The sequence below is a fragment of the Tinamus guttatus genome, unplaced genomic scaffold (genome assembly GCF_059628265.1).
Source record: "Tinamus guttatus ecotype Peru unplaced genomic scaffold, ASM5962826v1 Tinamus_guttatus_pri_ptg000716l, whole genome shotgun sequence".
NCBI lineage: Eukaryota > Metazoa > Chordata > Aves > Tinamiformes > Tinamidae > Tinamus > Tinamus guttatus.
This window is the reverse complement of record NW_028289250.1, coordinates 3,243,620-3,260,123: the sequence shown is the minus strand read 5'-3', so window position 1 is coordinate 3,260,123 and position 16,504 is coordinate 3,243,620. Positions and strand designations below refer to the sequence as shown.

The 16,504-nt window shown below is 37.1% G+C and overlaps 1 protein-coding gene across 1 annotated transcript in view; it reads right to left on the bottom strand.

Moving 5' to 3' along the window:
* Nucleotides 1-3,209: 3,209 nt before the first annotated feature.
* The window catches only part of SHPRH (SNF2 histone linker PHD RING helicase), a 39,520-nt gene continuing 26,225 nt past the window's right edge, over nucleotides 3,210-16,504 (bottom strand). The window contains exons 20-29 of the mRNA XM_088537059.1: nucleotides 16,111-16,336; nucleotides 13,887-14,030; nucleotides 12,982-13,083; nucleotides 12,256-12,327; nucleotides 10,911-11,099; nucleotides 6,979-7,071; nucleotides 6,658-6,744; nucleotides 6,104-6,282; nucleotides 4,822-4,902; nucleotides 3,210-3,524 (exon numbers count right to left, since the gene is read on the bottom strand). Coding sequence (XP_088393185.1) covers nucleotides 3,428-3,524; nucleotides 4,822-4,902; nucleotides 6,104-6,282; nucleotides 6,658-6,744; nucleotides 6,979-7,071; nucleotides 10,911-11,099; nucleotides 12,256-12,327; nucleotides 12,982-13,083; nucleotides 13,887-14,030; nucleotides 16,111-16,336 — 1,270 coding nt within the window. The 3' untranslated portion in view covers nucleotides 3,210-3,427. The remainder of the gene's footprint in view (nucleotides 3,525-4,821; nucleotides 4,903-6,103; nucleotides 6,283-6,657; nucleotides 6,745-6,978; nucleotides 7,072-10,910; nucleotides 11,100-12,255; nucleotides 12,328-12,981; nucleotides 13,084-13,886; nucleotides 14,031-16,110; nucleotides 16,337-16,504) is intronic.

The following is a 16,504-nucleotide window of genomic DNA, read 5'->3' as shown; positions in this document are numbered from 1 at the left end:
ATCTTTTTTTTTTCCCCTTTATATATATTGGTCAATTCAAGAATGGTAAACACAAATTCTTTCTGATTCAGCTGAATCCTTGGTTACCTAAATGAATAATCCTCAGGCTCCTGGAAAGTATAAGGACTGCAGGAAGGCATGGAAAGAGGAAACCATATATTCTGTCAAGGCTCTGCATTGTTCGTGTCAGAAGAGACAGTCCTGGAGACCGAGCACTCAGTCCTTGCCCACTAATCCAGAATTTTACAGAAGGAAATAGGTCTATTTACAGTTATAACCAGAAACAACTTTGCATTCTTCCTTTCCTAAGATCTCACTTCTGAGCAAGTGCAACTACTTTTAGAGCAGAGGGCACCCTGCTGGCAGATAACTTGAGCACATCTACAGATACTGGCCAAAAAAAAAAAAGGGGGGGGGGGTCCTGCCAGACCCATCTAACGAGAAAAAAGGGGAAAGAAAGAAAAAAAAAGGTCATCAGCTCTTCTCCACACTCTATCGCTGTCTTCACTACATAAAACAGTTGTTCCTTGGATGGGAAGAAGAACCATGGAGCAATGATAACTTTAATATGCACGAGGTAAATATTCTTTTGTAGCATTTGACTTGCATGAAAAACAGACTATCATGGGTTTCCATCACATGCTGCTAACCTGTTAAGATGTAGCCTCGTGTAGCCTGATTTAGAGAGCAGAGGACTTCATATTACGAACTTATCTTAAAGATCCAAAGTATAATTCACAGGAGTCAATTCAACATCCTGATGGGATGCACAGCTTGCTGAGTTTCCAACATTTTTGCATATTGCATGGTTCAAGGAAGACTATTATTTGCATCAAGCCTTTACAGATGCCTCCTTGACATGACAGCTCTGTCATGTCATATTATTGCTGTTCAAATAGATATGAAAGTTTGACTTTCCAGCTTCACATACTTTAACACAACTTGTGTCCACATTTCAATGTTTCTGTATCAGTTAAAACTAATTCTAGAGGTAGTCTAGGTATTCGTCTTCCAGTGAAAAACAAACCTGCACAGGACTAAAGTCTTGAGCACCACTTGATGAGAAATTATGCTCTTGTTTAAGAATCCTAAAGCTGAATTTTTGTAAATATATAATGTAACCTCCATTTTTAGATCAACAAGCTAAAACTTTGCAGATCTGGAGAAAGTTCTCCTAGCAGATATTTTCCGCTTTGCTTCTCTGTCTTTACATTCACTGACAATCATTATTCCCACATCCAATTATTTAAAATGGGAGCTATGAATGGAAACACTAGTTGCTTCCAAACCTTATTCAACACAGATATGTAATTTCTTATAATGAACAGCAGATCCTTGTTCAGTCGCATTACACTGTAAAATATCAAAATTCTCTGCTGATGACCAAAAATCTGGAATGTTGCTGCCCTCTAAGTTCCAGGAGCGTTTGTACAGCATGATCTCCACTATCACTATAGAATAATTTAGGCTGGAAGGGATCCATGGAAGCCATCTGGTCCAAGAAACTGCTCACAGCAAGGCCAACTCTGAAGCTAGATCTTGCTGCTCAGAGTCATATTCAATGGAGTTAGAAATACATTTAAGGATGAAGCTTTCAGGGTCTCACTACACAAACGGTTTCATCACACTCGCCATGAAAAAAATTTCTACTACCTACTCAGAATTTCCCTTATTGCAAACTGCAATCAACGAAAAAAAGAAAATCAAACATCCCCAAAGCAAAGTATAAAAATCAAATTAACACATGTGACAAGAACAGGAAATAAAGATGCATGTCTGTAAACTTACTCAAATACTTTAGAATGAAGTATCTAATTGATCCAGAAGGCCCCAAAAATATAAATGCCAGAGAGACCTTTCTTTTGATTTTGATGCAGGTAAATTATATTCATATTTGCTATTAGCAGTAGGAAAAAAAAAAAAGTCTCCCATGCAGATACACTTAATACAAACAGCTGTATGATGCAACTCAAATGTAGCATGCTTGAAAACGGAAAGCAAGCACAAGAACCACATGACAAGTCAATACAGCGGACTAAGAAATCTCAGGGTATTAGAATTTTTATTCCTGGAAAGGGCACATTTTAGTTAATCTCAATTCCAAGTAAGATTTCCAAAATATAAAAAAATACATTTTCTGCTGAAATAGTAAATGCTGTGACTTAAGGGGAATAATTTATTGCTTAGTACACCGTTGCCTAGTGTTTAAATGCAAAATTGTGTTTCACGTCAAGTAACTGAGCTTGTCCATAATACCATTAGAAATGGCAGTAATGAAAGGTCCATCAATTACCTGTTCCAGCAGACTGAAAATCCATCTTCAGCAGTCAAAAGGTTACCCTAAGTTGATTTTCTAGACACTCTCTCTACAGTCAACAAACAGAGGCAACGTGATGCATCTCATGTATGTAAGGATGGAAAATTTCACAAAAGCTTCCTCCCTCTCCACTAACTTTGATTAGGTGCCTAATATTTACACTGCCTACCTTAATCTGATCTAGTTTGAATATTGCGGTACTTTTGAGGTGGGAAAATAGATTTAAATAAAAGGTAGAAAATGTACAAAAACAAATGACTACAGTGATCAGCAGCCTAGCCAATTGCTTTAAAAGAAAAAAAAAACCCACTTTAACACATTATTCTCCCAGTCTTTCCTACCCCATCCCAATTAAGCATCAATTTAATTATAGGTTCAAGAATAACTTAAAACATGTGGCATGTTTAACTCAAGTGTTTACCTGTGATTAAGAGCAACACATATACAAAACCCATTAATTTAATTTATCATCATTTTGCAGTAAGTGAACATTACCAATGACATTTAATTGTTACCTAAGTCTTATGAATAGCTAAACACCTAATACAAATATCCAAATGATTATTAAAGATGAAGCATTTAAAGTGTTACCAATAAGATGCTCAGCAATGCTAACAACCCTAGTAGCCCTTTCTAGAAGAATATTAATTTACAGTTGTTCTTTCTGAACAATGCTTTGTACAGTAAAAAACCCTAGATTTGTGTTTTTTGTGCTTCCCTTGCCCCACCTCAGTTACACCTCCCCGCCCCCCAGATAGCTTTGCTCTCAGACTGAACTACTAGACTGCCAAACTTGACGGTAGAAATCCCACCGACTTCAAGGGTCCATGATCTCAGCTTCAGAGTCCTGCTCAAATTCTCTTTGGGAATAAAATCCTTTTTTTTTGTGTAATGTGCAATGTGCAAGCTTTCTCCAGTGCTATCAAAAATGTGTGCGCCTAAGAACTTCACAGAATAAAATGCTAGCAATTGAAAGACTTTCTGATTTCCAAAAGCTCTAATAAGGACAGATGTTAGATAATTTTTACAGGAATTACAGTTGAAATGTGTTAAGTACAGATGCTGATTAGGTCAGGTAGCCTCCAATTTCACTAGGCATAACCAGTGTTTTTATTCAAGTTCTTCCACTTCATCTGTAAAAAGGTCAGCCAGATCTGCCACCGTCAGAACTGAGGCTTCCGACTGTTTCATGGAGGAGCTCGTGTGGCTATGGGGAAAAAGTTGAAATCAAGCATCAGCAAGAGAATGAACTTAAGCAATATGCTATATGCAGTGAAGACAGACATCAAATTGCATCAAACAACTGCTCAGCTACAAAGCTCAGCAGAAAAAACACACTTTCTACTAGGCAAAACACAAACATTGATAACATCCATCTCTTGCACAGCCTGAGCAAGATACAAAGTTTATCCCCTGTTCCTAGCAGTACTCCACCCCAGAGACCTCAGAGGCAGCACAACAAGGGGCAATCAGCTTTGTCCATTAACATTTAAGGGATTAGCTTCAGACTCCAAGAACCAGGTTTGATGTTGCTTTCGAGATTAAGTTTCGCTAGCTCATTCACCCACTGCACCTTTTATTGGAATTGAACATGCAAAAGTAGTGCTGCTTTACAGATGTGGAAACAAGCAAGACCATTCTTTCAATTTTAAGCTGAAATCCTTTGTAACTACAGCCAAAGACATGGAAGTAAATGTTAATTTCTTAAAAATTAACAGTCATAAAAAACTGTGGAAAAATAACTAGTTTTCCTTAAATATTGCCTCTTCCTAGACTTGTTGTGTGGATACAGTGTAGTTAGAGGAACAGAACTCTTGCACTTTCTGCACAAAGAATCTAAATATCACTTTAGTTCCAAGCCCCGTCTTTTTATTGCTTATAGTTTTTGGCAAGGAGAAACACAATGAAAACTGCTTTCTGTTTCCTCACACCAGACTGACTTATGAGCTGGCATCTGGACAGCTTTTACATTGACTGCAAAAACAACCAGTGTGACGCAGAAGCTACGCATCATATTTATGGAATTTAAAAATAATTAAGAAAGAACAAAAATCTTACAGTACTGCTTAAAACCCTCACTCTCTGGTGACAAACTCCGTTAATCTCAGTCCTTATATGCTAGTGGATACTAAAGGAAATGTGTGAACTGAAAGGTTTGATCAAGCCCCATGTTCATGCCCCTAAAGCATAATTTGTTATTTGGGTTTTCATATAATAACATAATTTGTTATTTGTTATTTTGGGTTATTGGGTTTGAAATAAAATATCTACAACATAGGCAAAATATTTCCCCGAAAATTAAAATTCTTAACCTGGCTCAAGTGTGTTGAAGGTTAAGAGATTCATTTTCAAGTCCTAAAGTTTTTTTTCAGTGCAAATAATTTGAAGCATAGCAAAAAACATTACATATAAGATACTTTCACTTAGTTGTAAAAAAAGTGTAGTTGAAGCCCACCTTTTCATTTTGATTGCAATACTAATGTTTTAAAAAATTCAACACATACCTTCTGTCTACAGTTTTCAGCATAGTCTGCATTTTCTCTTCTATTGTTGCTTTTATCAGGAACCGGTGAACAATGGTAGGCCTGAATGGATTTGAAAAAAGAAAACCAAAAGCGAGCAGAAGAAATGTCACTGTCAGAAGACCAAGAGCAAACTTTGTCTTGTACTAATCAATTTCGTATTACTGAAAAACACCACCTCTGGATTTTAAGAGGAACAATATCCCAAGGTGACTAGCAGTTTGCATTGGCATTTACTGGTGTTTAGTATGTCCACACATGTCCATGCAGGATCACATGCTAAATGAATATAAGCCTTAGCAAGTAAAATCCTGAAGCAGATGCTAAGCAAAGTTCAGCCTTCTGTATCCTTACTATAAACAAAAAGTCCTCAAGTGCCCAGCATGTGGTTTACAGTAACAACTTTGGTCCACTGATTGTATGCAATGTTTTATGCTGCATTGTCACAAGCTGATCCAAGATACAATGCTCAGCATAATGGGTAACAGAAGCTCAGAGTTTAAATAATATTGTTTTCAAAGATGGCAAATGCTATAAGGCTTTAAAAGTCTTTTTTGACATAAAAAAACAACAAAAATCCAGTCGCAAAATAAAAATTAACAAAAGAAAGCTAAAGTGAAAAGATAAAATGCTAGCCATTAAGAAAGTGAAACCGAAAACAGTCACCTTCAAGGCTGCCCCATATGCATATTTTTCAATGGTGTGAACCTTGAAGAACTTGGATGCCTTTCAAATCTTGAATTGAAATTTTCTGGGTAACAGTAGCAAACTTTTAAGTGTCCAGTACTACCCACTTAGCTCCTGTTAAGTGCAAAATGATTTTAAAGAGTTTCTCTAGACAACCTCATGTCAAGCAACCATTCAAACTGCAGGGACTATATAAACGTGTGTGTGTGTGTGTATATATATATATATATACACATATATATATATGTATGAAAAAAATGTGTGTGTATATAGCATTTATATGTACATAATACATAAAATATATATAGTACATATAAATACAGTCTTTTTAAAACAGTCAGAGCTTTTTCTCTAACCATAATAGATAGAGAACAGTACTCTGATCAAATGCAGCATGACACAAGAACAGCCCAAGTGAGTTAGACCAAAGGTCCATCTAAGAATAGCAGCAACAGAGTGTTTAAAAAAAAAATCAGTTCAGTCACCTAGACTGACAATTCATTCAGATTTTCAGATAACAACATACAGCTCTCTTCTGGGCCATATCTGAACAAGCTACAGTCATTTTAACTCTTACTTCGTTTGGCCAATACGATGAACTCTGCCAATAGCCTGAAGCTCGTGTGCAGGATTCAGAATGGGCTCCACAAGCAGAACGTGAGTTGCTTCAATTATGTTTAATCCATTGGAACCAGTATGAAGGGGCAGCAGCAAAATATTGATCTTGGGATCATATTTAAATGCAGACAGATTTTCCTAAGAGACAAACATCACAGCAGCATGACAAAATTTCCTCAATAAAGAATGTGGTGGACATCTGAGACACGACCATCCACTGGACAGACATCAGGAAGTCAAGACTTCTTGCAACATCAGGTCAGCATGCTTCATTCTTATCATCCGTACCAACAGTTCTTTCTTAAAACTGTTTATCTCCAGGGGTTTCATAATACTGGCTTTAACTGGTTAGGATTTTTTAAGAATTACTGAATACAGAGATCAAAAATTACGCCAAACAAATTTGCTGCTCTTTCACTTTCTCAAATGAAGCAAAAAAAGGAGGAAATTAACTTCTGTTAATTTTAACTTTCTCCGGCTACAATAGTTCAGATAAAAATATCCTTTACGTACCTGAAATTTATTAATTCCATTGATTTGAGAAAAAACCATGTTGTTGTCATACAATGCTTTTGAAATTATGTCCAATACATCTTGCCACTGCAAAACAAACACAATATAAGTCTATTAGAAATAGCAATGAAAAATAAAATGCACAAATAATGCACAAATAAATGCCTCAGCAGATAAAAAAGTGTTTTATAATATTAGCACTTCAAGTGACTGCACAGAGCTACTCGACATTTTGGTAGCTAAGCCAAATTTCTGAAATTATTACGATAGTCTTAAACTCACAGAACACACACACAAAAGACAGAAAATGGTGATTAATACCGTTGAGAAAACTAAGGATTTAGCTCCTGGGTCTTTAAATTGAATTCTCTTCAGTGTTCGGACCACAGCTTCTACTTTGGTGGAATGACTTCCCTTCAAAAAGTAAAAGAAAATCAGTAGATTATTATACAACAATCCCTTTCAAATTCTTTTTTTTTATATATAGCATTATATTAGGACTTATTTTACACATCTTTAAAGAGATCAGTAAAAACATTACACAACTGTCATGCTTCTTAAAAAAGAAGACAAAATTATACTTAGAGACTTGAAGAATCTTACCCTATTTAGATGGCAGCTTCCCACGCAGAGAGTAGGAACAAAACCCCCTAAGTGGCAACCGAAGGGAGGATGCGCTGCGGAGCCCCCAGCTGCTTTTCTACCTCCCTGCTGTAGCACCCGTGCGGCACTGCAGGCTGCCAGCACCACAGCCGGGCACCCATCTAGTGCTGCCAGGAGCTGTCCAGGCGCCTGCAGCAGCCGCAGCAGCCGCAGCAGTTGCAGCGCGGTTGCAGCAAATGCGGCAGTTGGATCTGCAGAGGTTTAACCTGCTCAGCAGCACAATCTCCAAAGAACCTTGCAGGTGCGCAGTTACTTTCCCCTCCCTTCATGCTTCTTGAAAGGGGATGAAAAAAGCTACCTGAAGCCTTGAATTTTTGCTTGTTTTCCCAGTTTGACAACACTAAACCTAAGCTCATACTGTTGCACTCGTGCTATTGAGTTGAGCTTGTTTAGTGTATCAAGTTAATTATCTTCAAAATATTGAGATACTGATAAATGTAATTAAATTAATCCTTGCAGGATTCTGCACTGTAGTGAAAATGTCTGTACATTCTGTCCATCTTCCACTCATCTGAAAGTATTTTACTGAAGTGCTTAATGAATTATCTCACATACCGAAACTGCAACAGACTCAAGGAAAAAAAAAAAAGAGAAAAGATAAAAAACTGGTCTGCTTGTACATTTTGATTTCTGTATTTCTCTCCTCTCTCCTCTTAATTCAGGGAGATGGTTCTGAGAAACAGTTCTTTACTATCTGCCTCTAATCCCTTCAGTATGCACTTTGTGTTACAATAATTTTACCTAACGTGTTCTTCCGCGAAGCCATTATTTAATTGCTTACTTGTTCTTACATGTTCAGTAATTTCATGCTGCAGTACTTTCAGCTGGACAAATATTGTTTTATTTCTGTCTGCACCTGTCCTCCGAATGCTGAATTAACTCTGTTGGCTTGCATCAATGCTGGATCAAATTTACTGAAGTTATGCTGCTTGCGGAGTTGGCAGAGGGGGACACCACCAGCCTAAGCACGAGCTGGGACCGAGGCCGGGCAGCTCGATCACTCCTGTTATGCAGCTGCATGAATGCCCCAGCAGAGCCGTGCAGGAGACCTTCTGTAGCCTCCTTTATTAAAGGCTGCACTAGGCAGCACCATTTTCCCCCCCACTTCAGGTCTTCTACAATTATTCCAATTCTATCATGGATTCAAAAGTAAAACATCTTTTTCATGACATCTCTGTTGCACCTGGTGGACATCAATGCCCTGTTTGCAAAAGTCAGATAGGCTATTAAAAATGCCTCAGTCAGAGGAGGACTTAGGATCTGCAAGGATGAATGTGACACATTTGCAATTTTGTGGCAGCTCATAACCATATGTAATATGGCACTCATAACCATCTTCAGTTAGACCCGAGACTGATTTTCAGCACTTCCTATGTATTCCCCAGGTCATCTTCCATGGTTATTTTTGTGTTTTCCCGATACCACTCCCCTCCAAATCAGACACAACAATTCCTGCTCATGTGTTCTGATGAGCTTTTCCTCTGAAACATTTTGCAAGAAGAGGACAAAAACAGGCACTCTGTCTGTGGACAGAGCACTGTCTTCTCAGGCTAACATTTTTTGAAAGCATGTAAAGAAAATTTTTTCAGAAAAAAGAAAATTAAAAAAAAGCAAGCTACATGTTCCGTGTTATCTGCCCAGAGGTGGTAACTGCCCAGATCATTCATAAACTGTGTTCACACAAAGGTATTTTGGCTACTATGTGCTCTGGGTTTTCAATTTGTCTTTAAAAAAGGTTGGTTGCCTGGTACCCATGCACCTTCATATTGTCTTTCTATTGAAGACCCAGACACTGCATTTATAAACAGAGCAGCGAGTTCCAATTAATTACAGAACAGCCCACACCAGAACCAGAACTCTCCAGCAAGCGGCTTCGCTCCGATGACAGGCTCGCCGGAGCCCCTGTAACACTAACCAGACACTGGAAGCTTTTACAGAGGCAACGTATACAGGGATGCCATTAATCTCTCTCCTAGTATAAAATGCTCCCTTTTACAGTAGTCCTTTTGTATCCAACTGAAGCATAAACTTAGCATAGATAATGCTGGTACAATAAAGAGCATGAGGTATTCAACACAAGAGGAAGAACAACAAAAACACGCACATACACGGGACAAAAAGAGACCAGAAACACAGCTGCCCACAGAGACTGCAAAATGTTGCTGTTAACCTCAGTATTCTACAAAAACTATGAAGTTGGTTAACTTTTGTTAACAACCATCCTTAAAGGAAGGAGATGAAAGACTTCACCTCCATTTTTAACACTCATGCTTTTTTTTTGACAGCACACAGGACAAAGCTGTAATATAAAGTGGATCAGAATGGACACAACTCTAGATGATATGCAAATTCATACTGAATTCATATTTTTGCTTAAAACTACAAGTTACTGACTTGATGCTGAAATCCAAGGCAACACTACAGCCCTTTATGCAGGCCAGCAGATGACAAGGCCCTTCTGTGTTTAAAACTTACGAAAGGGTTGTTTATATTTGTTAGAAAACCGCATGACGTCTCCTCTAAATCCTGAGGAAATAATCTGTTAAAAACTCCTGTAAAGTGTGGTCCCCAATCAGTAGCATTTCGGAAGTACAGCCCATTTACTCCCCCTTGTGTCAAACGCTGTCAACTACTTTGAATTTGATAGATTTACGATGCATCTGCACTTGAAATGCAATTGTGCAGGGAGGCTGATCTAGCTAGTGCAAATGTGGCAACCTCAGCTTCAGCAGAGGCCAGCAAACCTGTACAGAGACACAAGTCTCTACCTTTGTGCTTTGGGCCAGAACCCCCCTTTTTTTCCTCCTTCCCTCCACAACTACGGTGACCATGGATTAAGAATGTTTAAAATACAGGTGGGCAAGGAGCACTAATCAGTTTTCCAAAAAATATTCTTCTGATTTTTCAAGGGAAAAAAACCAAACTCCCAGAGACAATAGGGTCCTGAACACGAAAAGAAAACGGGTTACACTCTGAAACTGGATCAAAACCACAAGAGAGGAGCTCAAAGTAAGTGGTCTCACAATAACATTATAACAACATTACACATTCATATAGGTGAAAATAAGGGGAACATCTTCTTTCCATACCATGGAAATCTTTCCTCACAGAACATATCCACATATATTCCAAGAAAAAGCCCTGTTTTTAACAAATGTTGTTTTATGAGATAAACATTCTACTTTCTCTACCATGATATATTCCTGAATCAATTTCTTATTTAAAACAGTGTGTTTCTTTCCCAATTATAATTTGTCCAGGGAACAATATCTCATATATTTGCAAACTGCAGGTATGTGGAAAGCTAGAGAAGCATTTATTTTGAATAGAAGTTGAGAATCAGGATTTGTGTGGCTAAAAATGCAGATTTATCAATTTAAAATACTTATGTTACACTAACAATTTAGCTTTATGGTATACGTAGTTTTCTCAGACTTTACTTATTTTAGCCAAGGTAGCAATACTAGACCTTTTAAAAAACCCCTCAGCACTGCACTCCTATAAAAAAGCACAGCAAACAACAAAACGAACAAAGAGCACCCTCCAAAATCACCGTAGCCAAAACCAAACCCCCTACATAAGCAGCTTACCTTGACAGGAATATCATCCTCCTGATTTGCAGTTTCTGCAGTAAAGACATAGGATATTTCTTTATGCGACGTCGTCTGCCTGCAGATGGCACATTTAATGGAGCTGCGGCGGGTGCCCACGCTGTACTGCTCGATGATGATGGCTATGCACTCGTTACAGAAGCAGTGTCCGCATGTCAGCACTGCCCACTATGCAAGGAATTAGGAAAAACACAACCAAAATTCCACTATCACTTTCACATGAACACAAAAGAACAGTGTGCTTAAGCAGCATTAACTTACATTTTCACAGAAATATTATTTCATTAAACTCAGATTAAAATGAAGAATTTTAGAAATGTTTTCACCACTACAGCTGTTAAGAAGCCTAGATTTCAAAATTTACCAGGTGAAAGGGAGTAATCATCTGTAGAAGTTCTCTGCATTTATTGTTCATTTTTTGTTCATTTTTTTCCATTTTTGCAAGCAAGAATTACAGCCATTTATATATGAACGCAGTCTTAATGCATAGGTCAAATGCACAGCAAATATTTGCAATGTATTTTTAAACAAAATAATACAAATATTTGCACTGGCCACTTGTAAACACTCAGATTCAATCTTTATAAAAATTTCTGAAAGAAAATGCCTTAATTTTTTGCATATTAAGTCCTATGCACTACCTTTGAAATTAAAAATGAATTGAAGAAGATATTATACAGAGAATCTTATTTTTCCCCCACAGAACACAAGCAAATGCAAAAACTGTGTTGCAGAAGCTGTCCTTCCTTCAACGTGCTAGCCCACCTACGGTGCACTTGTAAAGCGTGGTTTTGCAGTTAGAAATGGTCTTTATCCTGTACTACACACTGCTGTACGTAACCAACAGACAAAAAGCCTGATAAAACTTCCTTGCAACAGGATGACTATTATCATCAAGTGGCAATCTCAGCCTTATTTAAAAAAAAAAAAAAAGTTTTCCTTTTAGGAAGCTTCTCCACCTCTGAGATGGCACAGGGCAAACAACTGCTCTGTAAAAGAACCTGCGTGGCAGGAGAGGTTTAGAAATGCGGCAGGAAACCAGCTCATGTGTCATGCCTGGAACGCTAGCTAAAGTGAAAATACCTTAAATAGTTTTTTTTTTTAAAAAATGCCTAAAAAGAGCCAGATTAGTTTGACTGCACAGGAAACCTTGCATGTTTTTTAACTAATACATAATCAAGTGTTAACTACAGTACATTACAGAAAGAGTCTTACTTTCTTTTACTATAAAGCTCAGGCTTATGTCAAGAAAATTTAACATAGAAATGGCTCAGATCTAGGTAAAGACTCTACAAAAGTGAAAAATGTTGACTGAACATCTTACCTGTTTTCCCAGTTGACGTGCACAGATTGGGCATGGTTCTGGATTAACTCCTCCAGTAGTTTTATCTTGAGACTATAAAGTAGGAAAAAAAATAGCACCATTTTTATTTCAACAAATAAAATGTTATTCTCTTTAAAAGAAGCTACTTGGAAAATGAATGCTGAAGTCAAAAACGATGGGAGAAGAGACCTGCAAATTTCTAAAATATTACGCAGGATGAAATAAGGGAATTTAGGAGCTACTAAATATTTAACCTGAAGTCGTTATATAAAAGGATTGCTGTTCATACTGCAGTCCTTCAGACAGTATCTGCATCTTTATGCTTTATTTAAGCATTGACGCACTTACTTGGACACTATGATTAAGTAATGTAACATAGAATTTAACCTATAATCCTATTCATGTGTGTTTCAGAAGCCAAGTTCTTTGTATACACATATCAAGGTCTATCATTTTACAAGGCATCTACTGAATGCAGACCAGTCACTTTAATGAAGATTTTCACCATCTAAAACTATTCCATAGTTTTATAACTAAAGAAATGGACAAAACATGTAAGGTAATAATACTGACTATGCAGTAAACCCAAAAAACACACTGAATTTCAACATGTAGTGAATCTTTATAGAAAAAAACATTTTCTTGAAAAAAATCTATTTTAAGTGAAAACATAGGCAGTTTTCTTCCACTTCAGTTTAGCAAACATCAAGAAACAATAAATCTCACCTTCTCCAAATTAGTGAGATACAGAAGTTGTCCTAATTTCTTCTGAAGCTGCGATTTGGCAACTGCCTTGTCATTCAAAAGTTTCACTCGATTTTGCTCTACCTATCAAAACAGCATTAAACGAATACATACAAACAAGAAATGAATACTTAAGTTTCTAAGTAAGGCTTAAATACATTTTTTTTTTCCAAATTTAAACCAAATAATATACTGGGAACAGCTCATTCTGTAAATTCAGCCTATTTCCCCCAGCAAAATGTCTATGAACTCCTTTTCTGTATCCAGTAGAAATACAGAACAGAGAAGGGATTGAGGCAAGAAATACCCATACAGCTACTTCCCTAGAGAAAAGCAGTATTTTGGTCTAACAGACAATCTCATAGAAAAAAAAATAGAAAACTTTTGTTTTTGTTGAAAGCATGTTTTTCTATCATTGAGAAGGGAAAAAAAAATCTCTAAGGCTGCTAAGGAATTCAAAAGTGCTGAAAAATGCTTTTCTTTCTTAGTTTTCACTGCTGCTTGAATCCTTAGAGAGGACAAAACAGGTGAGAAGTCATGTCAATTTAATCTTCCACCAGCTTGGAAAATTGAAGTCATAGAGAGGAGTCCCACTGCTCCTTGTTTAGTGTGGAACAGAATAGCCTTTTGGAAACATGTTGCTCTCACAGCCAGAAGACAGAGAAAATATATCAAGGTAGTAGTTCTAAGCTCCAAAAGGCCCGGACACTACATGTAAAAGTACGTAAGAACTGTTCTGTCACCTAGACTTTCAGCAAATAAAACAGACATGCTGCATATGAACAGATACAGATATTTATTTTACTTTTGTAGGACGCAGGAATCTAAAAAAAGCTGCTTTATTCTTTCAGAACAAAAAACCACCTCTTTCTCGCCAAGTACTCTACCTCGTGTGGTTCTATAATGTGGAGAAGTGGCGGGTTTGGTTTGGGCTCATCAGGATGACGCACTCTCAGCCGCTCTGTAGCCATTGCTAGTTCATCAATAGCAGACACATGATCCCTCAGCACCATCCAATATTCATGAAGCAACTAAAAGGAAAGCCTAGACTAATTAGTAGCAGAATTCTTGAGTTAGCCTTATTTGCCCCCTACTTAGGCAGCATAATGTGAAGATTCTTTTGGAGTAAGGGATAAGGTTGTAGCAATTCAGCAATAAGAAAAATTATCAAGGAAAACTAGACCAGTACCTAAATGATCTTACCTGCTGTCTTTTCCAGCATCTCTTTATGAAAAAATAGTTGTTTCTCACATTTTTTCCTACAGCTATTGGAGCAAGAAATTTAAAGTTCAGAAATCAAAATGCCCAGGACTAAGCACCAGGAACAAAGACTATACATTTTTTAAACACCTAATTAACATGACAGTAAGGCGGCAGCTTGAAGGTGATGTATTAGCTCACTTCTTTCTTTAAAAAGATTTTTTTTCTGATATTAACAGTTGTATGTTGAGTGTTCTTGATGACAAAGGAACAGACAGGAGTGACGTGATTAAATTCTCTGAACAAAAGTAATTGCTGGCATGAAAGAAATGGCTAAGACTGGAAGTATGCTACACATATAAATTGACAAATCTTGGTATTATTTTAAAAACTGATAATACTATATCATACTTCTTCCCAAGGAAGTTTTCTACATTTTTTAAGTATTGCACCTAAATACAGTCTTACTGAAATTTTAAGACCTTTTGCAAACTGTTTTGCAAAGGCCAAAAGTTATTGATGATGAAAATATTTGTTCCCTAATTGCAGCAAAAATATCCCCACCATGTAGTCTAAGCATCAGTAGCTGTTTACCTTGCATTATTTTCTTCCACGCAACAAGCCCAGGATGCAAAATATTGAAGCTCAAGAGCAGCAAGGGTTAATATTTTTCAATCAGCATTTTGGTACCATAATCAAATAACTTACATTTTTGCTGCTTTCAGAAGGTCATTATCTATTTAATAATTTTAACTATCAGATATCTAAACACTGATTAATGTCAATTTATTTACAAGGTTTTTACATTGTGTCAACCTTTTCTAAAAAAAAAAAAATAAGAAAAAAGGCAGCTGTAGTTTCACATTTAAAAGCAGCACCCCAGCCCCATTCCAATTTGAGGCACATAGGTGATCAGTAAATAAGTTTGCTAAAAAACAAAGATGGCCTGAGTTCAGTTAGTTTAGCTATCTTGGACTAGGTGAGTATCTTTTTCTCTAGAATATCTTTTCTTCTTCCGTGGACTAGATATAGTGCCAAAAGCTTCGTTCCTGGATGGCAAACTTCTTACAGAAGTAGCTCTCCTTTTTCCAAAGTCTCCTATGAATAATGACAACTCTCTTGACTCATGAAACAAAAGTCTTGGGAGAAAGGCCACAGAGACAAAAAAAAAAAACAACAAAAAAAAAACAACTTGCAAGGAACAGGGGTTTGCTCAGATGTCAGCCCACAGAAGATGAGTGCATAAAGGAACCACAAAGGAGATAATCCTGACAGCAGTGTAGCAAGAGTAACATACTGAAGTGGAAATATATGTAAATCAAAAAGAAGGAGAAGGATTTAAGAGAAACCATTTCTGATTACATTTATGTATAAAACAGGATGAGACCCTGTGCCCCAGTTCCTCTCCCTTCTCCATCACTGTTACTTGCAAAAATGAAGCCTGGCATACACCTTCATATTCCCAGGCCAGAAGAGACTAATGATTTCAGGTTACATTGTGTAGCACAGTTTGTTGTGCTGCAGTCTACTCGAAGTGAAAAAATCTTTACCTAGCCCAAGACAGAACGTGAACTAATTAAAGAACAGACCAGAATTGAACTGAATTAAAGAACAGCACTGGATTTGTTGATTCCTGTCACATTCTGATAAAACTAACCAGGAAAACAGATCTAATTATATCAGTATACTTTCCTAATAGATTAATTTATAGTACTTATGAATTTGCTTAACAATCACTAAAAGAGCTCTATTGGCTACTAAACCTTTTTTTTTTTTTTTTTTTTACTAAATTGTTTAAAGGACTGTGTAAACGCTTTGCATAAGTAAACCCCAATTTCAGACAACAACTTAGATTTGTTCATACATAAAATGCACCACGCAAATGTTTTTCCACAGCCTCATTTGCTGTACCTTATATTCCTTTTTCCACGCCTCGAAGAGCTCCAGAAAGAGGCTGCCTTCCTCAGTGAGCCTGGTGTCCATGCGGTGCGCTTTGGCAAAGGAGAGAACGGCTTTCAAGGCACGTTCCGTTTCACTGGTTGCCCACAGCCCTCGACTTGTGGTCGGTAGACGGTCATCAACGAGACCTTCTTCATCTTCTATCATCTCTTCAAATATAGCCATCTGGCCTTTAACACTTGGAAATAAGCCCAACATAGTTTTCATTACTTATTTTATACTTTCTTATCCATTTCTACATATTCATCATATACTTCAGTCTTCTAGCATTTCATTAAAGGAAAAAGGAAAACAAAACAAGACACACACACATACCATTCATAGAGCTGTTCTATTACTTGATATT